Source organism: Zootoca vivipara, chromosome Z, assembly GCF_963506605.1.
Source record: "Zootoca vivipara chromosome Z, rZooViv1.1, whole genome shotgun sequence".
Lineage (NCBI taxonomy): Eukaryota > Metazoa > Chordata > Lepidosauria > Squamata > Lacertidae > Zootoca > Zootoca vivipara.
Window position 1 is genome coordinate 44806109 of NC_083294.1, and position 24921 is coordinate 44831029.

The window sequence follows — 24921 nt, forward strand, 5'->3', positions numbered from 1 at the left end:
GATTTGCCCTATGGGCACCAAAAATAGCCGCCGCTGGCTTCAACAGTCGCATCTACGCATGTCTGGAAGTGCATAGACATGACTTCCGGTGTCAGTGGCGGCCATTTTTGGTGCCCATAGCGACTTTCGAAGCCGGTGGCGGCCATTTTTGGTGCCCATAGAAGGGCAAAGCGACACCGGACGTTACGTCGACGCAACTTCCGGTGTCACACGGCTGCCGGTCCCGGATTCTGCAGTCCGGGACTCGGAAGGTAAGGGTGTGGGGGGCACATGTTTTATAGATGGTATTTAAGACCGGCCAAAATAGCTAAAATGTAGAAAGCAAAGGCAAACCTGTGCTGGAGGTGCGGTCAAGCAGACGGAACACTTCTACATGTCTGGTGGGCCTGTGAAAAAAACATTTCTGGGGTATAGTGTATGATAAACTTAAAAAAAAAATGTTTCAATATAACTTTGTGAAAAATACAGAAGCTTTCCTTTTTTAAATATATAAATATTTTTATTGGTTTTAACTTTTAACAGCATAGAATAAGAAGAAGAACAAGATATAAGAAAAACAAAAAAGCAGAAAAAGATAGAAAAAAACAAATTACAAATGAATCGAATAGATTGGCTCGTTTGAGCATACTTAGCAATAAGATCTCGTTTACATAACAATTTAAATGCCCCCTTGCCAATTCTTAACTCCTTCAACTTCCTCCCTTCCACGTTTCTATTTTTATTACTTATTTAGCACCTCTAAGTCTTTATACCATTCTTCCTTAAATTACACATTATAAACCATTATTCTAATTCCCTTTACATCTCTAAATTCCTTTACTTCATCGTATCTTCTAAATCTGGAAAACTAGAAATAAACTATGTACATATTATCTTAATTCCTCGTCCTCAAATCTAAATTGCTTCTGCCACCTCTTTTTACTTCCACCTCCTTTAAAATTTATTTTTGATTTTATAATTCTTCTCCAAATAAATTTCAAACTTCTTCCAATCTTCTTCCTCCGACTCCTCACTCCGATCCCGGATTCTCCCAGTCCAGACAGTTCCATGAATTCTATCGGCTTCATCTGCCAATCGTCGATCGTAGGAATATCTTCTGATTTCCAGTTCCTTGCTAACACAATTCTCGCTGCTGTTGTTTCTTGGGCAGTTCTTTCCTTGTGATACCAAGTAGAAAAGCTTCTGGGTTCTTAACAAACGTGTTTTAAACACTTTCTTCAACTCATTATAAATCTTATCCCAGAAGCTTTCCTATTAGGCGGTGGTGTCCAAACGTTTTTGAAAGAGGGCCAGATTTGAAGAAGTAAAGGGCCATAAGTGATGGCTGACCAAAGTTGTTGACCTTTTTTGAGAATTGTTGAGCTCTTTTTTAGGGCTCAAATCAGGGGTCAGCAAACTTTTTCAGCAGGGGGCCGGTCCGCTGTCCCTCAGATCTTGGGGGGGGGGCAGACTATATTTTGGGGGGGGAATATGAATGAATTCCTATGCCCCACAAATAACCCAGAGATGCATTTTAAATGAAAGGAAATGTTCTACTCATGTAAAAACATGCTGATTCCCGGACAGTCTGTGGGCCGGATTTAGAAGGCGATTGGGCCGCATCTCAGTTTGGGGACCCCTGGCTTAAATTGTTAAGCTTGTTTTAGGATTGAAGTTGCTGAGTTGTTGTGGGTTTTTTTGGATTTTACCCCAGGAAATAAACTCCCACAGGCCAGATTAAACTGATTAGGCCCCCAAAACGGACTTTGGACATGCTTGCTATTAGGAATAACAGACACAGGTACAGCAAAAAAGGATCGGAAAATATTCCATAGCCCCATATAAAATCAACAGTACACAGTAAATAAGGAGGCCATTTACAGCATAAAAGAAGTCTTTTTATTTTTATGTTCTGTTTTCTTTGTGTAAGGGGATAGGAATTTAATTTGGATAATTAAATTTTCAATGGTGGTGAGTTTGTTTGTGTGTATGAGTTGTGCTGAACTATGTTGTAAATAAAATAAAAATTAAGAAATAAAGATACTGGTCCTTTTTGCTTTCTGAATGTCAGAGGGTTTGCTGAATAAAACCTTCCGGATGATGGTGACTTCGAAATCCCCCCTTTTTTGGGGGGATTTGGGGTACAGAAACTTTAAAGAAGTCATTTTTTTTTAAAAAAATACAATTTTTAATAAATGTTCCTATTTTCCTTCTTGTCACGTTCATGTCAAATCATCATTACATACAACTTTGCTCCTACCGAGCGTCGACTCCCACCCCCTTTCTATATCACCCTATAAAAATTGTCCAGTTTCCACTTAATAATAATAATAATAGTAATAATTTAAACACCCAATGTTTAATAGTAAACATTTAAACACCCAATGTTTTTCAGTGGAGCAGGGTCAAGATACTAACTGACATGCATGAAATTTCAGATACAGCTAAATAATCTCTTGTGTAGTAAGAGAAGACATTTGGAGAAGGCATTTTATGAACCACCCTAATACCAAGGGCTCTGTTACCTTCAGGAGCTGAGGGTCACATCAAACCTCAATCTGGCCCCGATTCGGGGGCCATCACAGCCTGCAAAAGAGATACTAATATTCGCGTAAAAACTGTTTTGTGTTTTGAAGGTTGCCGAAGCTGAGGAATGCTACAACACGGCTCTCCGTTTATGCCCGACTCACGCGGATTCTCTTAACAACCTGGCAAATATCAAGCGAGAACAAGGGAATATTGAGGAGGCTGTCCGCCTTTACCGGAAAGCTCTTGAGGTACGTAATAGTACGTAAAAGTAATAGTGCCACTGTATTCTGCTCTGGTCAGACCTCACCTGGAGTACTGTGTCCAGTTCTGGGCACCACAGTTCAAGAAGGATATTGACAAGCTGGAACGTGTCCAGAGGAGGGCAAGCAAAATGGTCAAAGGCCTGGAAACGATGCCTTATGAGGAACGGCTTAGGGAGCTGGGTATGTTTAGCCTGGAGAAGAGAAGGTTAAGGGGTGATATGATAGCCATGTTCAAATATATAAAAGGATGTCATATAGAGGAAGGAGAAAGGTTGTTTTCTGCTGCTCCAGAGAAGCGGACACGGAGCAATGGACTCAAACTACAAGAAAGAAGGTTCCACTTAAACATTAGGAAGAACTTCCTGACAGTAAGAGCTTTTCGACAGTGGAATTTGCTACCAAGGAGTGTGGCGGAGTCTCCTTCTTTGGAGGTCTTTAAGCAGAGGCTTGACAGGCATATGTCAAGAATGCTTTGATGGTGTTTCCTGCTTGGCAGGGGGTTGGACTACAACAACAACTACAGTACAAGTAATGCCAAATGGTGATTTATTTCGCGGCCAGCCTCCGCCACATTTGAGCATCAAAGAGGGGCTCTTTAAAACATGGATCATTTGACAGTCTGATCTCCTATGCATGCTAAACAGGCAGTCCATAGGTCCTCTATTATTACCGTGTTTCTCCGAAAATAAGACACCGTTTTATATTTGTTTTCCCTAAAAACACACACACCGTGGCTTATTTTCAGGGGATGTCTTATTTTTATTATTATTAAGTATGGTACAATTTAACCTACAAGGTTAAACTGCCTATCACTATGGCTTATTTTTGGGGTATGGCTTATATCCCTTGAATGCTTAAAAATTCCGCTATGGCTTATTTTATGGCTACGTCTTATTTTTGGAGAAACAGGGGTATTATTATTATTATTATTATTATTATTATTAACTAGCTGGCCCTGGCACACATTGCTGTGCCTTAGTCTGTTAAATGGAGTCCCGCTTCAGACCCCCCCTGACCTTCAGAGTCCCCCTGTTTTAGACCTTTAGATGTTTAAACAGGCGTATCCCTGTTCCGACCCATTACTTCTCTCGGCCCCTCTTCCCCCCACCCCGCAGCTCATCCCTGTGATTGGGGCCACCCTGTCCTGACCCATGACCTAATCGGCCCCCTTCCCCCCCCCCAGTCCCCACCCAGATAGGCCCCCTCCTCCATTCGGGCTTGTCTTGCAAGCGGCCTAGTCTGTACAGTTGAGCCGAAATACAGTGGGGAGGGAATGTTTTCTAGGTGCGTTACCAGTGTAGGCATCTCTAGAGGGCGCTGTTGCGGAATCTCTGGGATTTCCCAGCTTCCCCGGCCCCCTGAGTTTAGTGCTCCAAACCAGTGGAGTTTTACCTGGTTTTCTTGGCACGTGTGCGTGGAAACACCTGCCTATACCCATGTGTCGTTGTGGCCAAGTTTGAACGCGATCGGGCAAGTGGTTTGGGAGAATGCCGCGGTTTAACAAACATGGACTCTCTACATTTTTATATACCATATATATACATTTTATATACCATATATATACCATATAAGACGACTGGGCGTATAAGACAACCCCCAACTTTTCCAGTTAAAATATAGAGTTTGGGATATGTTCACTGTGTAAGATATACAACCCGGCTTATAAGACGACCCCTGACTTTTGAGAAGATTTTCCTGGGTTAAAAAGTAGTCTTATATGCAGGAATATACAGTATTTGGATTGGGGGGGGGTATATAGATTTTGACAAGTCCTTCCCAATGGGGATTTATTTCACACCCGCCACCTCTGAGCCTCAAAGAACAGCCTCTGTCTCTTTAGAATGCAACCTTCTTGGGGGAACTAAGAGCGAGCTTCTTCCCCACAGGTCTTTCCGGAGTTTGCGGCTGCGCATTCGAATTTAGCCAGCGTTTTGCAACAGCAAGGGAAGCTCCAGGAGGCCCTCATGCACTACAAGGAGGCCATCAGGTGAGTTTCCAAAGCCAAGGGAAAAATAGATTGAAAGGGCTCTTCCTTATTGTATTTTAATCTTTTTCTGGAAGATGCCCAGAGTGGCTGGGTACAAATAAATTATTATTATTATTATTATTATTATTATTATTATTATTATTATTATTATTATTATTCCTCCTCCTCCTCCTCCTCCTCCTCCTCCTCCTCCTCCTCCTCCTCCTGCTCCTGCTCCTGCTCCTGCTCCTGCTCCTGCACTGGTCTGATGCCTGCGGGAAAGCTCTCCTTTTGTGGATAATGCACTTTCTCTTTTTTCTTTTAAGTTTTCTATTTTCAGCTTTTTATGGTTATTTCCATACACTCCAAACATTTTCCATATACTGTATACACGATCAGCAAGGGGGAGGGGGGATGAGCCCGAAATCTGGCTTTTCCCCTCCCCTCCTCCTCCTCCTCCTCCACCGCGATCGCAGGGGCTGTCCCTTCCTCCCCCTTTGCCATGCCGCGGACAGTAGCTCACTCTCACACCCCTTCCACCTGTCCTTCCTTCCTTCTTTCTCCCCTTCTTTCACTCTCTCACCCCTTCTTTCCTTCCCTCCCTTTCTTCTCTTCCTCCCTCCCTCCCTCCCATCCCTTCCCTCCCTCCTTCCCTTTCTCTTCCTCTCTCTCTTTTTCACCCCTTCCTTGCTTCGTTCTCTCTCCTTCCTTCCTTCTCTCTCTTCCTTCTCTCTCTTCCCTCCCTCCCTCCTTCCCTCTCTCTTCCTCTCTCTCTCTCTTTCACCCCTTCCTTCCTTGTCTCTTTCTCATACCCCTTCCCTTCCTCCCTCCCTTCCTCCCTCCCTCCCTCCTTCTTGAGGCCGTCCTCAAGGTCTGCTTGCTTTGGAGGTCTTTAAGCGGAGGCTTGACAGGCATATGTCAAGAAAGCTTTGATGGTGTTTCCTGCTTGGCAGGGGGTTGGACTGGATGGCCCTTGTGGTCTCTTTCAACTCTAGGATTCTATAATCATAGGCATTTTCAAAAAAGAGGTTTTTTTTATGAACTGCCCTTGCTATATAGGATAGCAAGAGCCCTCTCAACCCTTACATTTGCAGCGTAACTTTCAACGTGTTTTTGTGCCAAAACTATGCTTTTTCTCATGCCCTCCGCTTCAGGATCAGCCCCACATTTGCAGACGCCTATTCCAACATGGGGAACACCTTAAAGGAAATGCAAGATGTCCAAGGAGCTCTGCAGTGCTACACAAGAGCCATCCAAATAAATCCTGCATTTGCCGATGCCCACAGCAACCTCGCTTCCATCCATAAGGTGAGCTTTGCGTCTCTGCTAAATCTCTTTAAACAAAAAAACGGCAGGGGGGGGTGACGACGGGGAAATCTGACCGAGAAGTGTCGCAAAAAGAAAAAGGGGGAAATTGCGAGGAGGCAGAGGGGCACGCTGATACATTTATGGTGAAAAAAACAGATTTTTTTGTTTTTCCCCGGTTTATTCTGGCGCGGCGGCCATTTTGGAATTGGGCAGAACGGAGCATGCTCAGAAGCGACTTTTGATGCTGCTCTGCCCAGTTCCAAAATGGCTGCAGTGCGACTTCTGGCGCGGCTGCCATTTTGGAACTGGGCACAGCAGCATCAAAAGTCGCTTCTGAGCATGCTCCGCCGAGTTCCAAAATGCGGCAGCGCTACTTCCGGTCAAAACATCTGGAGGGACAAAATAGACGAAGCCTGTGCTATCCCCAAATTCTCTCTTATTTTTTTTACAAGTCCAGCGGGTGTGGATTGTCGCGCCTTCTGTTTCTGCTTCATGTTTGGTTTGGATGGTTGAGACAAAAAGCAGGTGGCGATTGCTGAAATATCCCTCCCTTTTTCTAGGATTCCGGAAACATCCCAGAGGCAATTGCTTCCTATCGCACCGCCCTGAAACTGAAGCCGGACTTTCCTGACGCTTACTGCAACCTGGCACACTGTTTGCAGGTGAGGCGGAGTTTTTCACCATATTAAGGGCCAATGCGTCCGGGGTTTCCGGTGTTCCAAGGTACCACGGTAATGGTAAAACCATTACCTAATTCAGGAATTGTCCAGTAGCACCTTAGAGACTTAACTTAGTTTGTTCTGGGTATAAGCTTTCGTGTGTAGGCAGACTTGACATGAGTCAGCAGTGTGACACAGCAGCTCAAAAAGCCAATGCAATTCTGGGCTGCATCAATAGGAGTATAGCATCTAGATCCGGGGAAGTAATAGTACCACTCTATTCTGCTCTGGTCAGACCTCACCTGGAGTACTGTGTCCAGTTCTGGGCACCACAGTTCAAGAAGGAGACTGACAAGCTGGAACGTGTCCAGAAGAGGGCAATGAAAATGGTCAAAGGCCTGGAAACAATGCCTTATGAGGAACGGCTTAGGGAGCTGGGTATGTTTAGCCTGGAGAAGAGAAGGTTAAGGGGTGATATGATACCCATGTTCAAGTATATAAAAGGATGTCATATGGAGGAGGGAGAAAGGTTGTTTTCTGCTGCTCCAGAGAAGCGGACACGGAGCAATGGATTCAAACTTCAAGAAAGAAGATTCCACCTAAACATTAGGAAGAATGGTGTGGGATGTGAGTAAAGCAGTAATGAGGGGCTTCTTAATACAGCAAAACGGTTTCCTGAAAAGAAAGAAAGAAAAGAAAAAAGAAGAAATTCTGAAATGCCTCATGGAGAATGAGAGAACCCTGATTGAGAAACCGGAGGACCGACAAACTAAGAATAATATAAAGATGTTGCAGGCGCAGTTCTCTATGTTAATCAGTCAGGAAATCGAATGGAAAATAAAGCAAATGAGACAAAAGAATTTCGAATCAGCAAACAAAACAGGAAAACTGTTAGCTTGGCAATTACGAAAATGTCAAAACCAAAATATAATTACAAAAATTAAAACAGAAGAAGGAATGACGGAAGACCCGAAAGAAATTAATAAAGCCTTTCAGAATTCCTATAGAGATCTATATTGCAAAAGAAAAGAAGATGAAGGTAAAATCAAAGATTATCTTGAGAAACATAGCTTGAAGCAGATTCCGGAAAAGGAAAGAAGAAAGCTTAATAATAGAATAACAATATTAGAAGTACAACAAGCAATAAAAAGAATGAAACAAGGAAAAGCCCCTGGACCAGATGGACTTTCAGCAAAATATTATAAAGCATTGAATGGACAATTAGTAGAAGTGATGAATAACATTCTTACGGGTGGAAAGATCCCAAACACATGGAAAGAAGCATATATAACACTGATCCCGAAACCAGGTTTGGATGGATTGGAAGTGAAAAATTACAGGCCAATATCACTGTTGAATAATGATTACAAACTATTTGCAGATATAATGTCCAAGAGATTAAAAGAACTTTTGAGTGAGATAATACATAAAGACCAAGCCGGCTTTCTTCTTGGTAGACAGATAAAAGACAACGTTCGACATATAATAGATGTAATTGAATATCTGGAAACCAAGATTGATAAGCCAGCGGTGTTAATGTTTGTGGATGCAGAAAAAGCTTTTGACAATATATCTTGGCAGTTTATGAAGAAGTATCTGGAAATGATGGGAGTAGAGGGATCTTTTCTGAACGGAATCGAAGCGATATATTCGGAGCAAAGAGCAAAATTGATAATAAATAACACATTAACAGAATATTTCGACATCACAAAAGGTACAAGACAAGGATGTCCATTATCGCCATTATTATTCATCATGGTCCTGGAGGTATTACTGAATAGATTAAGAGAGGTCTCACTGATTAGAGGAATTAAAGTTGGTGCCAAACAATTTAAATTGAAAGCTTTTGCAGATGATTTAGTTTTGACATTGGAAAACCCCAACGAAAGTGTTGCAGAAGCTATAGAGGAAATTGATAAATTTGGACAGTTGGCTGGATTTAAGTTGAATAGACAGAAAACAAAAATAATGGTGATGAATATGACGACTGAGGAAAGGGAAGAAATCCAACAGAAATATGGAATCGTTGTGGCGAAGAAAGTACAATACCTGGGTATATGGATGACAACAAAGAATATCAACTTATACAATGATAATTATGAACTAGTATGGAAAGAGGTAAAGAGAGACATGGAAAGATGGACTAGAAGGAAGCTGTCATTCCTGGGAAGAATTGCAGCAATTAGATGAACGTGCTACCCAAGATGTTATTCCTATTTCAGACTATACCTATAATAAAAGGCACAGGACAACTTAAAGAATGGCAAAAAACCCTGATGAGATTCGTCTGGCAAGGGAAGAAACCAAAACTCCATGGTGGATCTCACCAGTAGAGGTATTGACGGTTTAAAAAGTGAATATGGGAGGAGGGCCACATATGAAGAGATTCTGATCAAAACAGAGAAGGGTTGGAGGTTGAAACCTTATGAGGAGATTAAAGAGGTGTTGATGAGATGGATACAATATCACCAAGTAAATGATGTACTTAAGGATGATAAAAAAATAGGTTTTGAGGACAAAAGGTCCAAATTTCAAATAGAATTGTTGGAAGGCAGAGCTAAACTACTGTCGAAAATGTACGATCTGTTGTTAGACTGGTATACAAATGATGAACTGACAAAAGATGCTATGATTAAATGGGCAAAAGATTTTGGGCATAATATTGAATATGATGCGTGGTTGAAATTGTGGAATCAAACATTGAAGTTTACAGCATGTACCGCCTTGAAAGAGAATGTTTTGAAGATGATGTATAGATGGTATTTAACACCAGTAAAATTGGCTAAGATGTATAGAATGAGTAGTAAAACTTGCTGGAAATGTAAAGAAAAGGATGGTGAATTTTATCATATGTGGTGGACATGTGACAGAGTTAAAAGATTTTGGGAAGTGATATACAGTCGTACCTCGGGTTACGAACACCTCGGTTTGCGAACAGTTCGGGTTATGAACTGCGCAAACCCGGAAGTGTTTTCGCCGCGCGTGTGTGCGCAGAAGCGGCGCATGTGCGGTCTGCGCAAAATGGCGCTTCGGGTCGCGTTTGGTTTACGAACTATTCGGGTTACGAACTGCGATCCGGAACGGATTGCGTTCGTAACCCGAGGTATTACTGTATAATGAATTGAAAAAGATTTTTAAATACACCTTTCCCAAAAAACCAGAGACATTTTTGTTAGGAATTATGGGAGGGGAGATTGTGAAAGAAGACCAAATAATGTTTATGTATGCGACAACCGCGGCCAGGACTTTGTTGGACCAAAAATGGAAAAATCAGGAAATACCAACGATTGATGAGTGGCAGATGAAACTGATGCTGAATCAGCAAAACTGACATGCAGGATCCGAAACCAGGGAGAGACAAAGTTCTGAAAAGACTGGAGTAAATTTGTGGATTATATGGAGAAGAACTGTAGAAGTTTAAAAACACTTGCAGGATTGAAATAAATCCTACGAAATGACTGAAGTGAGGACAATAAACTGCGAAACAGGAGTAAATAAGAAAACCGCGGGAAGGGAGGGAGGGAAGTCAAAGCTCGGCAGAGCAAATTGAGATGGGTGAATCTAAGATGAATTGTGTCAAAAATGTTGTTTTGTTTGTTTTATTTGTTAATTTGGAAAAATTGAATAAAAACTATTATAAAAAAAGGAAGAACTTCCTGACAGTAAGAGCTGTTCGGCAGTGGAATTTGCTGCCAAGGAGTGTGGTGGAGTGAGTCTCCTTCTTTGGAGGTCTTTAAGCGGAGGCTTGACAGGCAAATGTCAGGAATGCTTTGATGGTGTTTCCTGCTTGGCAGGGGGTTGGACTGGATGGCCCTTGTGGTCTCTTCCAACTCTATGATTCTATGATTCTATAAGCTTTCGTGTGCAGGCAGACTTCTTCAGATACACCGAAGTGGAAGTTCCCAGACCCTGATATATAGAGGGAGGGCGGGGCGGGGTTTTTCTCTGAAGGGTAGTAGGACTCAATAGGTATGGCCAACCTGCTGGCAACTGTGAACGACTGAAAAAGCAAGGGATGACCCAAAATAGCTTTAGTATGTGCAATGAAACAGAATCATAGAATCATAGAATCCTAGAGTTGGAAGAGACCACAAGGGCCATCCAGTCCAATTATTTTATTTCAGGTTTGGCCTGTTTGTCCGCTCTCTATATTGTTTGTCAGCTCTCTATATTGGACAAACAGGCCAAACCCTACGCCAAAGGATAAATGGACATCAACCTGACATCGGAAATCGCAAGGCAGAGAAGCCAGGAGGAAAACTCTTCCATCTCCCGGGACATTCAATATAGGATCTCCGAGTGGCTGTCTTGTTGCAAAAGAATTTCAGAAATAGACTTGCTGAAATACAACTTATTGCTAAACTGAAAACTATGGAGAGACCCTGGTCTGAATAGAGACATGGGATTCTTGTCTCATGACATATGCTAAAGCTATTTTGGGTCATCCCTTTGCTTTTTCCCACAGGAGTAATTGCAGTCCGTCACAGTCACCAACAGGTTGACCATACCCATTGATTCCTATTACCCTTCAGAGAAAAGCCCCGCCCCACCCTCCCTCCATATATCAGGGTCTGGGGACTTCCTCTTCACTGTCTCTGAAGAAATGTGTATGCACACAAAAGCTTATACCACGCTTTTGGCCTACAACTCCCATGATCCCTAGCTATAAGGACCAGTAGTCAGGGATGATGGAAATTGGTCCAAAACATCTGAACAATCTGAACTTATGAACAAACTTTGTTGGTCTCAAAGATGCTACTGGACCATTTTTTTAATGTCTTTCGGCTGCATCAGACCAACACAGCTACCTGCCTGAATCGAGAACCTTGTTGTTGTTGTTTAGTCATTCAGTCGTGTCCGACTCTTTGTGACCCCATGGACCAGAGCACGCCAGGCACTCCTGTCTTGCGCTGCCTCCCGCAGTTTGGTCAGACTCATGTTGGTAGCTTCAAGAACACTGTCCAACTGTCTCGTCCTCTGTCGTCCCCTTCTCCTAGTGCCCTCCATCTTTTCAAACATCAGGGTCTTTTCCAGGGAGTCCCCTTCTCCTTCTGCCCTCCATCTTTCCCAACATCAGGGTCTTTTCCAGAGAGTCCCCTTCTCCTAGTGCCCTCCATCTTTCCCAACATCAGGGTCTTTTCCAGGGAGTCCCCTTCTCCTTGTGCTCTCCATCTTTCCCAACATCAGGGTCTTTTCCAGGGAGTCCCCTTCTCCTTGTGCCCTCCATTTTTCCCAGTATCAGGGTCTTTTCCAGGGAGTCCCCTTCTCCTTGTGCCCTCCATCTTTCCCAACATCAGGGTCTTTTCCAGGGAGTCTTCTCTTCTCATGAGGTGGCCAAAGTATTGGAGCCTCAGAGTCAGGATCTGTCCTTCCAGTGAGCACTCAGGGCTGATTTCCTTCAGAATGGAGAGGTTTGATCTTGCAGTCCATGGGACTCTCAAGAGTCGCCTCCAGCACCAGAATTCAAAAGCATCAATTCTTTGGCGATCAGCCTTCTTGATGGTCGAGCTCTCACTTCCATACATCACTACTGGGGAAACCATAGCTTTAACTATACGGACCTTTGTCAGCAATGTGATGTCTCTGCTTTTTAAGATGCTGTCTAGGTTTGTCATTGCTTTTCTCCCAAGAAGCAGGCGTCTTTATGGTCCAGCTCTCACTTCCATACATCACTACTACGGTAGAACCTAATTCAGGGTTTTCTTTGCCTCCTTTAAGATCGTCTGTGATTGGACCGATTACGACGAGAGAATGAAGAAGCTTGTCAGTATTGTGGCCGACCAGCTGGAGAAGAACCGGCTCCCTTCGGTGCACCCCCACCACAGCATGCTGTACCCGCTCTCTCACGGCTTCCGAAAGGCTATCGCTGAGAGACATGGGAACCTTTGCCTGGACAAGGTAGGTCTATGCCGTGAAGAGGTCCGCGCCGTTCCGTTCCGCCAGAGGTTGAATGCTTTCATGTTTGCTTTGGATATATAATCATATATAATAACTAGCTGGCCCGGCTACGCTGTGGCCTTTTGTGTTAAATGGACCTTTTCCTGTTAAATGGACCTTCAGAGTCCCCCTTCGTTTTGGACACAATCATTCCTCCCAATACGCGTGTTCTGTTGAACTTTGCCCTGTCCCAACCCTGGCTCGCCTACCCACGTGTTTTGTGAAATCCCCCCACCCCGCCCTACACATTTATGCTACCTAAAGGCACGGACCTTTAAAAGGCCCATACTTGAGAGCAGTACATGTGAAAAGGATCTAGGAGTCTTGGTAGACCACAAACTTGTCATGAGTCAACAGTGTGATGCAGCAGCTAAAAAAAGCAAATGCAATTCTGGGCTGCATCAATAGGAGTGTAGCGTCTAGATCAAGGGAGGTAATCATACCACTGTATTCTGCTCTGGTCAGACCTCACCTGGAGTACTGTGTCCAGTTCTGGGCACCACAGTTCAAGAAGGATACTGACAAGCTGGAACGTGTCCAGAGGAGGGCAACCAAAATGGTCAAAGGCCTGGAAACGATGCCTTATGAGGAACGGCTTAGGGAGCTGGGTATGTTTAGCCTGGAGAAGAGAAGGTTAAGGGGTGATATGATAGCCATGTTCAAATATATAAAAGGATGTCATATAGAGGAGGGTGAAAGGTTGTTTTCTGCTGCTCCCATCTTGTATTTGTGCCTTTCATTTTTATTTTTTTTTGCCCAAGTGTAGTACTTTACATTTCTCCTTGTTAAAATTCATCTTGTTTGCTTTGGCCCAGTTGTCTAATCTATTAAGGTCATTTTGAAGTGTGATTCTGTCCTCTGGGGTATTAGCCACCCCTCCTAATTTGGTGTCATCTGCACACTTGCTCAGGATGCCTTCAAGCCCATCATCCAAGTCATTGATAAAGATGTTGAATAAGACTGGGCCCAAGACTGGGCCCCGTGGCACCCCACTAGTCACTTCTCTCCAGGATGAAGAGGAGCCATAAGAACAACTTCAAAGATGTGGCCTCATCTCCGCCCCCCCCATGTCATTTCTGTAACTTGGCTTCCTTGAAACCCCTTTCCAGATCAACGTGCTTCACAAGCCGCCCTACGAACATCCCAAGGACCTGAAAGGCAGCGAGGGCCGGCTCCGCGTTGGCTACGTGAGCTCCGACTTTGGGAACCACCCCACTTCGCATCTCATGCAGTCCATCCCAGGCATGCACAATTCGGACAAGTTCGAGGTGAGGTGCACAAGAGGGCATCAGAGCGCCGAGACTCTGAACCTCGGGGTCACGGGTCTGAGCCCCACGTTGGGCCACACAAACGAATACGGCTTAAGACCCTCGTACCTATGGAATTGCCTCTCTTGGTATGCCCCACAGAGGATCTTACGGTCTGTAAATAATAACATCTTAGGGGTCCCAGGCCTTGGGGAGATTAGGCTGGCCTCGACCAAGACCGAAAAGGCCTGGTGGAACGCTCGGCCACAAGAGATCAAGGGCCCTGTGGGATTTGACTTATTTCCGCAGGGCCCGTAAGACGGAGTTGCTCCGCCGGGCCTTCGGTCATGGCTCAGCCTGATTCCCCTTCTCCGTTTGTATAAAAACTAGTGTGAAAGAGGCCTCCCAGCATTCTCCCAGGCCTTACCTTCCAAGTCCCGGATTTTTGAAGCCGGCGGCGGCCATTTTTGGTGCCCAAAGAAGGGCAAATTGAAATGTTCTCCTACTGGTTTCTCACAAGACAGAGAAATCAGTAGGAGAACCCTTCAATCTCCCTGGACATTCTATACAACACTTACCTTCCAAGTCCCGGACTGCAGAATCCAGGACCGGCAGCCGTTCGACACTGGAAGTTGCGTCGACGCAACTCCCGGTGTCGCCCCGCCCATCTATGGGCACCAAAAATGGCCGACACTGGAAGTCGCGTCTATGCACTTCCGGACATGCGTAGACGCGACTTTTGAAGCTGCCGGCGGCCATTTTTGGTGCCCATAGAAGGGCAAATCGGAAAGGAAAAAATTGGCCGCCGGCAGGAGAAAATAACGGAGAAAAACGGGAGACGAAGTGATACGGGGGACCACCGGGAAAAGGTAAGTAAAAATGGGGGTTTCCCGGGGAAAACGGGGTACTTGGCAGCTATGTCCCAGGCCCATATAAGAGCGGCGCAAACAGTTGGGCCTGATTAGCGTTGACTGTTCCCAACTCTAATCCTGCGGAAAGCCATTTAATTGGATTTGAATTTAATCCCGACTTGGTTTTAGGAGGTAATTTCATTATTGCTTGATTTTACACCAGTGTTATATAGTTGATGTTATCCGCCCTGAGTCCGGTTTCGGCCGGGGAGGGTGGGGTACAAATTAAAGTGTTGTTGTTGTTGTTGTTGTTGTTGTCATTGTTGTCATATTGATTAGACGAGGCATCCCCAACCTTCAGCCCTCCAGATGTTTTGGACTACAATTCTAGGGTGGATTTGATTAAATTACGATTTAAATCACGATTTAAATCACTTGTCAGTAAAGCTTGATTTAAATCATAGTTTTCTACATAAAGACTAATTCGTGCCGGTATAACTTGAATATGCAAGTAGATGAAGATTTTTAGAATAACAACTTTTCAGATTAGTTTTTTTACCCCCAGTTTAATAGGTTAATCATTCATATTTGGACAACTTTTCTGTTGTACTTAGGAAGGAGAAAAATAATCATTACCTTAATAATAACAATTTAAATAGATTTATTCAACTGAAACAGTAACATTACAGCATATGTTATTTGCTTAAACAAACATCCATGTTTGTTAACTAATTTGGCTTAACAAAAACTCATATATAATTGTTTCTATTCTATTCACTGAACTTCTTGAAACTTGGCACTGAAGGGGTTGTTTCTGTATTCATAGGTTTGTAGAACAATAGGATTAAGGTCTTTTTCTCAACTCTGTTCATGTTATATATAACATTTTTGCTGTGAAGAAGAGGCATGTGATCTCTGCTGAGTCAAATTCAGCTTTGAGAACTGCAAAAGTAAACCAAGCATCTGTGATAATATGTTGTAGGCAGAGAAACTGCCCAATAATCTTACAAAAACCTCTGGAAGAGCATGACATTGTGAATGGATGAATGGAATTTATTTACCCCCAAAATTAAACATATACAACCTTATTCTACGTAATTAAAAAACCAATCTTTATTTCACGATGGAATAACCTTTAGATGGTAATATATTTTCCTCAAAAAGCATTTTATTTTTTAAAAAATCCGATTTAAATAAAAATAAAATAAAATCAAAATAATCGGATTTTTTTTATTTTTTTTCAAAAAATCATTGATTTTTATCCACCCTGTACAATTCCCATCATCCCTGACCACTGGTCCTGTGAGCTAGGGATCATGGGAGTTGTAGGCCAACACATCTGGAGGGCCGCAGGTTGGGGGTGCCTGGATTAGACTGTTTGCTTCACTAAAACCCAAAGTCAGGAGCTGTTGTGGGGATAAGCCACAAGAGGGAAGGTCTTGGGCAAAGATTCCCGCATTGCAGGACTAGATGAGCCCCGTGGCCCTTTCAAACTCCCCAGTTCTATGATTCCATATTAGCGATTGCTTCGTCATAGAGGAAAGCTGTGATGGTTCATGCGCTTCGTAAATTCTGGCCTTTTCCTGCGACGCTTGGGAAAGTTGTAAGCAATTCCTCTCTTTCCTAGGTCTTCTGCTACGCCCTCAGCCCCGATGACGGCACAAACTTCCGGGTCAAGGTGATGGCTGAAGCAAATCACTTTATCGACTTATCTCAGGTGAGAGCTCTCTCTCTCTCCCCCCCCCCCCATATATTCTAAATATGCTCTTGGCCGGGCAACCTTTTCCGGAAGATATTTGTCATTCCGAGGAGTTTAGTGATCTGATATAATAATAATAAGAATAAGAATAAGAATAAGAATTTTTTTATTTATTTATACCTCGCTCTCCCCAGCCGAGACCGGGCTCAGGGCAGCTAACAGCAAATATAGGTAAAGGTAAAGGGGTTCAAATATATTAAAGGATGCCATATAGAGGAGGGTGAAAGGTTGTTTTCTGCTGCTCCAGAGAAGCGGACACGGAGCAATGGATACCTAAACATTAGGAAGAACTTCCTGACAGTAAGAGCTGTTTGACAGTGGAATTTGCTGCCAAGAAGTGTGGTGGAGTCTCCTTTGGAGGTCTTTAAGCAGAGGCTTGACAGGCATATGTCAAGAATGCTTTGATGGTGTTTCCTGCTTGGCAGTCCAGTTGGACTGGATGGCCCTTGTGGTCTCTTTCAACTCTATGATTCTATGAAATATCCCGGGGGTTCTCAGAATGGTAGACTGGCAAAGGCTTAAAATCTCCAATTGCATTTGCACAAAACAAAAGGGTTATTAGCCTGTCTTTCATGGGCTTGTGTCCTGGCAATGCTTGCTCCTCTTTTGTGATGTCAGTCCTCTTTGGCACTTTCGTCCAAAAGAGGCATGTCTCATCACAGTTGAAAAACTCGCTGGGGAACGAAGCCCTGCGACTCGACATAATCTTTAAATCCCAAAACAAATTCGTCATCATTAATTTGTTGGCACTGGCAGCTTCATCACGTCTCACAACACTGTGGATGCCAGTTCTCGTCTTAAATTTTTCAAACCACCCAGGGCTTGCCTTGAAACTCTCAACCTCAGCACTTGCTCCGGGGGGGGGGGGGGGGAGGTTGCGATGAGCTCAGCATGCAACTGTAAAGCTTTTTCACAAATGATGCTTTCAGGAATGCTGTCGCCAACCTCCTGTTTTCCAGTTATCCAAATTAAAAGGATTTATTTTCCCATTTCTTCCATTGTCTTTTAACACCCTTTCCAACACCGGCCCCCTTAATAGCATCCTTATTTTTTTTAAAGATGGTACCAATTGTAGATTTGGGCATCCCAAACTGCGTTGCCAGATCACTTATACGGACCCCGCTTTCATGTTTGGAAATAATTTCCTTCTTCACCTCAACACTTACCAGAGTTTTCTTGCCTTTGCTCCTTTTCTTCATGTCAGCAGTCCCAGGAAGCTGAACTGGGCTCCACACGATCCCCAAATCAATTTAAATCACTAATTGGTGTCCAAACTTCATTCAAAGAGGGCCAGATTTGATGAAGTGAACAAAGTTGTTGAGCTTTTTTTTAGGATTGAAGTTGGATATGAACTTGGGACATGCCTGGCCTTCGCCCTAAACCTAAATAGCCCTTGCCCTGGCCTTCAATCTAACCCGATCCCCAACACTCACCTTTGCCCTAACTGTAAACCCTAAGCCAGGCACCCCCAAACTGCGGCCCTCCAGATGTTTTGGCCTACAACTCCCATGATTCCTAGCTCACAGGACCAGTGTTGTTGATGTCTTCTGCTTCTGTTAGGTCCTTACCACTTTTGTCCTTTATTATGGTAATCTTTGTACGAAATGTTCCTTTCATATCTCCAATTTTCTTGAACAGATCTCTGGTTTTTCCCCATTCTGCTGTTATCCTCTATTTCTTTCCATTGCTCGTTTAAGAAGGCCGTCTTGTCTCTCCTTGCTATTTTTTTGGAAATCTGCATTCAATTTCCTGTATCTTTCACTATCTCCCTCACATTTTGCCTGCCTCCTCTCCCCCGCTATGTGTAAGGCCTCATTGGACAGCCATTTTGCTTTCTTGCATTTCCTTTTCCTTGGGATTGTTTTCGTTGCTGCCTCCTGTATAATGTTACGAGCCTCCATCCATAGTTCTTCAGGCACTCTGTCCACCAAATCTAAATCCTTAAACCCGTTCCTCGCTTCCACTGTGTATTCATAAGGGATTAGTTTTACATTGTGTCTTACTGGCCCAGTGGTTTTTCCTACTTTCTTCAGTTTAAGCTGGAAGTTTGCTATAAGAAGCTGATGATCTGAGTCACAGTCAGCTCCAGGTCTTGTTTTTGCTGACTGTATAGAGCTTCTCCATCTTTGGCTGCAGAGAATATAATCAATCTGATTTCGATGCTGCCCATTTGGTGATATCCATGTGTAGAGTCGTCTCTTGTGTTGTTGGAAAAGAGTGTTTGTGATGACCAGCGTGTTCTCTTGACAGAACTCTATTAGCCTTTGCCCTGCTTCATTTTGAACTCCAAGGCCAAACTTGCCAGTTGTTCCTTTTATCTCTTGATTCCCTACTTTAGCATTCCAATCCCCTGCAATGAGAAGAACATCCTTCTTTGGTGTCATTTCTAGAAGGTGTTGTAAGTCTTCATAGAATTGGTCGATTTCAGTTTCTTCAGCACCGGTAGTTGGTGCATAAACTTGGATTACTGTGATGTTAAAAGGTCTGCCTTGGATTCGTATCGAGATCATTCTGTCATTTTTGAGATTGCATCCCAATACAGCTTTCGCCACTCTTTTGTTGACTATGATGGCCACTCTATTTCTTCTACAGGATTCTTGCCCACAGTAGTAGATATGATGGTCATCTGAACTGAATTCATCCATTCCCGTCCATTTTAGTTCACTGGTGCCCAGGATGTCAATATTTATTCTTGCCATCTCATTTGTGACCACATCCAGCTTACCATTATCCATGGTTCTTAGATTCCAGGTTCCTATGCAATATTTTTCTTTACAGCATTGGACTTTCCTTTCGCTTCCAGGCATATCCGCAACTGAGCGACCTTTCGGCTTTGGCCCAGCTGCTTCATCAGCTCTGAATCTACTTGTACTTGTCCTCCGCTCTTCCTCATTAGCATGTTGGAAGCCATCCAACCTGAGGGGCTCATCTTCCAGCGTCATAACTTTTATATGCCTGTTGTCTTTGTCCATGGAGTTTCTTGGCAGGGATCCTGGAGTGGCTTGCCAGTTCCTTCTCCAGGTGGATCACGTTTAGTCTAAACTCTCCACTAGGACCTGCCCATCTTGGGTGGCCCTGCATGGCATAGCTCATAGCTTCTGAGTTATTCAAGCCCACCCATCTGGCTGGGTTTCCCCAGCCACTCTGGGCGGCTTAAAGACATGAAAACATCAAGCATTCAAAACGTCCCTAAACGTGCTTCTCATGTTTGTGTTTTAGGTCCCGTGCAACGGGAAGGCGGCCGACCGCATTCACCAAGACGGCATACATATCCTGGTTAACATGAACGGCTACACCAAAGGAGCCCGCAACGAGCTGTTTGCTCTCCGGCCGGCCCCAATCCAGGTAAAGGAAGTCAAAGGGAAATGTTCATCGTACAGTGGCCCCGTGGTTCTCAAACTTCATCTGTTCCGGAAGTCCGTTCCGAAACCAAATATATAACAGCTTAGGGAGCTGGGTATGTTTAGCCTGGAGAAGAGAAGGTTAAGGGGTGATATGATAGCCATGTTCAAATATATTAAAGGGTGCCATATAGAGGAGGGTGAAAGGTTGTTTTCTGCTGCTCCCGAGACTTGGACACGGAGCAATGGATTCAAACTACAAGAAAGAAGATTCCACCTCAACATTAGGAAGAACTTCCTGACAGTAAGAGCTGTTCGACGGTGGAATTTGCTGCCAAGGAGTGTGGTGGAGTCTCCTTCTTTGGAGGTCTTTAGGCAGAGGCTTGACAGGCAGATGTCAAGAATGCTTTGATGGTGTTTCCTGCTTGGCAGGGGGTTGGACTGGTCTCTTCCAACTCTAAGATTCTATGATTCTAACTGTTTTAAGAACGTATTGGAAAATGGAGAAAGAATAAGGTAAAAATGAAGTACATTACACACACACACACACACACACACACACACACACACACACACACACACCCCTCACCCATCTGGCTGGGTTTCAACACTAGAAAGAAACTTTACATCGGATAATGATAGGAAGTCTGGTTTACATTAGGAAAAAGGAGACTGCGCAAATTTAACCCAAGCTTAATTTTTGCCCGTTCATAGAAGATTTGCACATGGACCCTTTCTATTTTGTTGAATTAAGAGTAGTCTATTGTTAATTCAGGTAGGTAGCCGAGTTGGTCTGACAGAGCATATATATATATATATATATATATATATATATATATATATATATATATACCGTGTTTCCCCTTTTTTAAGACGTAGTCATAAAGTAAGCCAGGGCAGCAATTTTAAACATTTGTAAAATGTAAGACATACCCCGAAAATAAGACGTACCTCCGTGCCTGCCAGCTCATGGCCTGGAACTGGCGGCTGCTGCAGCAGCAAGCGTGCGGAGCACCCAAGCCAGCGGCTGGCCCACTGCCGAGCCTGGCCGAGGAGCCTTACACCCCGCCGCCCGGAATCGGCTGCTGCTGCAGCGCCGAGCACGCGACATCGCCGAGCACTCGGAACGCGCGGCAGCGCCAAGCAGAGTCCCTGAAACAGCGGCCAGGCCTCTGCTGAGCCCGGCCGAGGAGCCTTACACCCCACCGCCCGGAACCGGCGGCTGCTGCAGTGCCAAGCACGCGACATCGCCAAGCACTCAGAACGCGCGGCAGCGTCAAGCAGAGTCCCTGAAACAGCGACCGGGCCTCTGCCGAGCCCGGCCGAGGAGCCTTCCACCCCGCTACCCGGAACCAGCAGCTGCAGCGCCAAGCACGCGGCATCGCCAAGCGCTCGGAGCATGCGGCAGCGCTGACCGGAGCCCCCGAACCAGCGGCCGGGCCTCTGCTGAGCCCGGCCGAGGAGCCTTCCACCCCGCCGCCTGGAACTGGCGGCTGCTGCAGTGCCGAGCGCGCGGCAGCCCCGAGCGGAGCCCCTGAGCCTGTGGCCAGACCTCTGCCGAGCCTGGCCGAGGAGCCTTCCATCCCGCCGCCCGGAACCGGCAGCTGCGGCAGCGCTGAGTACTCGGAGCGCACGGCAGCGCCAAGCGGAGCCCTTGAACCAGCGGCCGGGCCTCTGCTGAGCCCGGCCGATGAGCCTTCCTCCCTGCCGCCCAGAACCGCCGCTGCTGCATCGCCGAGCGCGCAGAAGCGCCAGGCGAAGCGCCAGGCGGAGCGGCCCGCCACCCTGAACCAGCTGCTGGAGCGCACCGAATGCTCAGCAGCTCGGAGCACCCAGCAGCGCCCTTGCCCCTTTCTTCTTCTTCTTCACTCTCTTTTTTTCCCCATACGCCCATCCTGTCAACAGCATATCCTCTGCTTTACCGGTAGGTGATAGAGATAAATGAGAGAAAAGCTACATCAGCAGAAAATAGACAGATTTCTGTCTGACCTTTATTTCCTAGGAAAGTCTTCCCACTGCAAAAGTAGACTGCAGCATTAACTCAGATCTCATGCACATTCAAAGAACTTGCTTTCCCTCAAAGAATTCTGGGCATTATACAGTAGTTTACTCCTCATAAATTTACAGTTCCCAGCCAACCCTTAACAAACTACATTTTTGCATACATTGTATTGTTCTAATACATACAACAGCCTTGTCAGGTAGGACAGAGCCCAGCAGCGCCGTGTGCAGCGCCCAGCAGCGCTCTGAGCCAGCGGCCCGGCCCGGCCAAGGAGACCGTAAGGTAATAAAAACCATAATAAAAAAATAAGATATCCCACCAAAAATAAGCCACCCTGTGTTTTTTTGAGGAAAAAAAGTTATAAGACGGTGTCTTAAAAAAGGGGAAACACGGTGTGTGTGTGTATATATGTGTATATGTGTGTGTGTGTGTGTGTGTGTGTATATGAGAGGGCAGTGCCAAAGAATGCTCCAACTCCCGCACAATTGCGCTCATTTCACACACTAGCAAGGTTATGCTTAGAATTCTACAAGGCAGGCTTAGGCAGTATGTGGACCGAGAACTCCCAGAAGTGGAAGCTGGATTTCGAAGGGGCAGAGGAACCAGAGACCAAATTGCAAACATGTGCTGGGGTTATGGAGAAAGCTAGAGAGTTCCAGAAAGACATCTACTTCTGCTTCATTGACTATGCAAAAGCCTTTGAGTATGTCGACCACAGAAAACTATGGCAAGCTCTTAATGAAATGGGAGTGCCCGATCACCTCATCTGTCTCCTGAGAAATCAGACAGGAGATAAACAACGCACTCAGATTTCTGTTGTAGACCGCCTTTTCTGTGATGTAGGTATGGGGTATGGGGTGGCCTTGGACATAGACTTGGATATAGACTTAAAAAGTCTATTTGTCCTGGGTCCTCTTCCTGCCTCCTGTGTGGGGGGAGGGAGCACCCTGTTGCAACAGCTTTAATAAACATCAGGCTTACTAGCAGCTCTGCTTCTCAATATTCTCTGTTTGGTCTCTTTGTTATTTTCTCCTACCGATAGAGAACCTACAAAAGGACTCCGTACGGGCTCTTGGGGTACCCCATAATGGAAAAGGAACAGTTTTCTTTATTTACAGCATTCTTATTCTGTTGGAAGTCACCGAAAGTGGCTCGGGAAACCCAGCCAGATGGGCGGGGTAGAAATAAATGATTATTTTTATGATGATTCTTAACAACCCTCATTTCTTTGCCTTCCAGGCAATGTGGCTGGGTTACCCGGGAACCAGCGGGGCCTTATTCATGGATTACATTATCACTGACCAGGAAACGTCCCCGGTGGAAGTGGCGGAGCAATATTCGGAAAAACTGGCTTACATGCCCCACACCTTCTTTATTGGCGATCACGCCAATATGTTCCCGCACTTGAAGGTATTTGGGAAGAGGGCAACGGCCTGGTTCGTGTCACAGTCTCCCCCCCCCCCCAAATTGCCGCGGTTTTTCAGACTCATGACATGTCTTTCTTTCAGAAAAAAGCCGTCATCGACTTCAAATCGAACGGGCACATCTATGACAACCGGATTGTTTTGAACGGCATCGACCTGAAGGCATTCCTCGACAGCCTGCCTGACGTGAAAATAGTGAAGGTCAGGGAAATCCGGGCTTTGGAGTCTAGCTCCTATTAATGATTAACGACAATGACAACAACAACTTTTATTTGTATCCCACCCTTTCCAGCTGAAACCGGGCTCGGGGCGGCTAGCATCAAATAGATCACATTACCGTGTTTCTCATATTATAAGACACGTCTTATATTTATTTTTTCCTCAAAAAAACACACTATGGCTTATTTTCAAGGGATGTCTTATTTTTTTCCTCCTCCTCCTCCTGCCGCGGCCGGCATTGCTGCTGCGCCTATCACTATGTCTTATTTTCGGGGTATGGCTTATATTCCTTGAATGCTTAAAAATCCTGCTATGGCTTATTTTATGGGTATGTCTTAAAATATGAGAAACAGGGTAGTATAAAATCAAACATTATTATTATTATTATTATTATTATTATTATTATTATTATTATTATTAAATCCTTACTGCAAAATAAATGCCTCCAAAGAAAACCATACATAAAGAATAATATCCAATAAAACAGAAAGAAAAAATAAACAAGGAAAAGAAAAAATGCAAAGAAAAGTAGACAGGAAAAGAATAAAGAAAAGTATTGTACAGTTGCCTGTTGATTTCCTCTTGAAGGCCAAGACAGAGAGAGCAAGGCAGGCAAACTGAAATTAAAACTGCAGCGCAGACACGCAGGCAGTTTTTTTTTAAAAAAACTGACATCCCCTCCCGTCTCAGGTGAGGTCTGACCTATTACTTCCCTTGATCTAGATGCTATACTCCTACTGATGCAGCCCAGAATTGCATTGGCTTTTTGAGCTGCTGCATCACACTGCTGACTCATGTGAAGTCTGTGGTCTACCAGGACTCCTAGATCCTTTTCACATGTACTGCTCTCAAGCCAGGTGTCTCCCATCCTGTATTTGTGCCTTTTTTTTGCCCAAGTGTAGTACTTTACATTTCTCCTTGTTAAAATTCATCTTGTTTGCTTTGGCCCAGTTCTCTAATCTGTGAAGGTCATTTTGAAGTGTGATCCTGTCCTCTGGGGTATTAGCCACCCCTCCCAATTTGGTGCCGTCTGCAAACTTGCTCTGGGTGCCCTCAAGCCCTCAATTAATAACAATAACAAAAAAATTCCTTCAGTAGCACCTTAAAGACCAACTAAGTTTTTATTTTGGTATGAGCTTTCGTGTGCCAAAATAAAACTTAGTTGGTCTTTTAAGGTGCTACTGAAGGAATTTTTTTATTTTGCTTCGACTCAGACCAACACGGCTACCTACCTGTAACAATAACAATAATAATAGATTATTTATACCCGCCTATGTGGCTGGGTTTCTCCAGCCACTTTGGGCAGCTTCCAGCAAAAGATTAAAATAGAATAAGGAGGAGCTCTTTCAATCGTATTTTTCCCCATGGCTTTTAAAATCGTGGCATGTTGCCAAATGCAAGATGGTTCTTCTAAAGCCATAGTGGTTTCTTGGTTCT

At 44.5% G+C, this 24921-nt stretch overlaps 1 protein-coding gene across 2 annotated transcripts in view; it reads left to right on the forward strand.

The window, feature by feature from the left end:
* The window catches only part of LOC118078679 (UDP-N-acetylglucosamine--peptide N-acetylglucosaminyltransferase 110 kDa subunit), a 67843-nt gene that overhangs the window by 21668 nt on the left and 21254 nt on the right, over nucleotides 1–24921 (forward strand). For both annotated transcript variants that reach the window (XM_060270358.1, XM_060270359.1), the window contains exons 8-17: nucleotides 2616–2756; nucleotides 4658–4758; nucleotides 5892–6045; nucleotides 6606–6707; nucleotides 12423–12602; nucleotides 13751–13909; nucleotides 16367–16456; nucleotides 19718–19843; nucleotides 23081–23251; nucleotides 23350–23466. In XM_060270358.1, coding sequence (XP_060126341.1) covers nucleotides 2616–2756; nucleotides 4658–4758; nucleotides 5892–6045; nucleotides 6606–6707; nucleotides 12423–12602; nucleotides 13751–13909; nucleotides 16367–16456; nucleotides 19718–19843; nucleotides 23081–23251; nucleotides 23350–23466 — 1341 coding nt within the window. The remainder of the gene's footprint in view (nucleotides 1–2615; nucleotides 2757–4657; nucleotides 4759–5891; nucleotides 6046–6605; nucleotides 6708–12422; nucleotides 12603–13750; nucleotides 13910–16366; nucleotides 16457–19717; nucleotides 19844–23080; nucleotides 23252–23349; nucleotides 23467–24921) is intronic.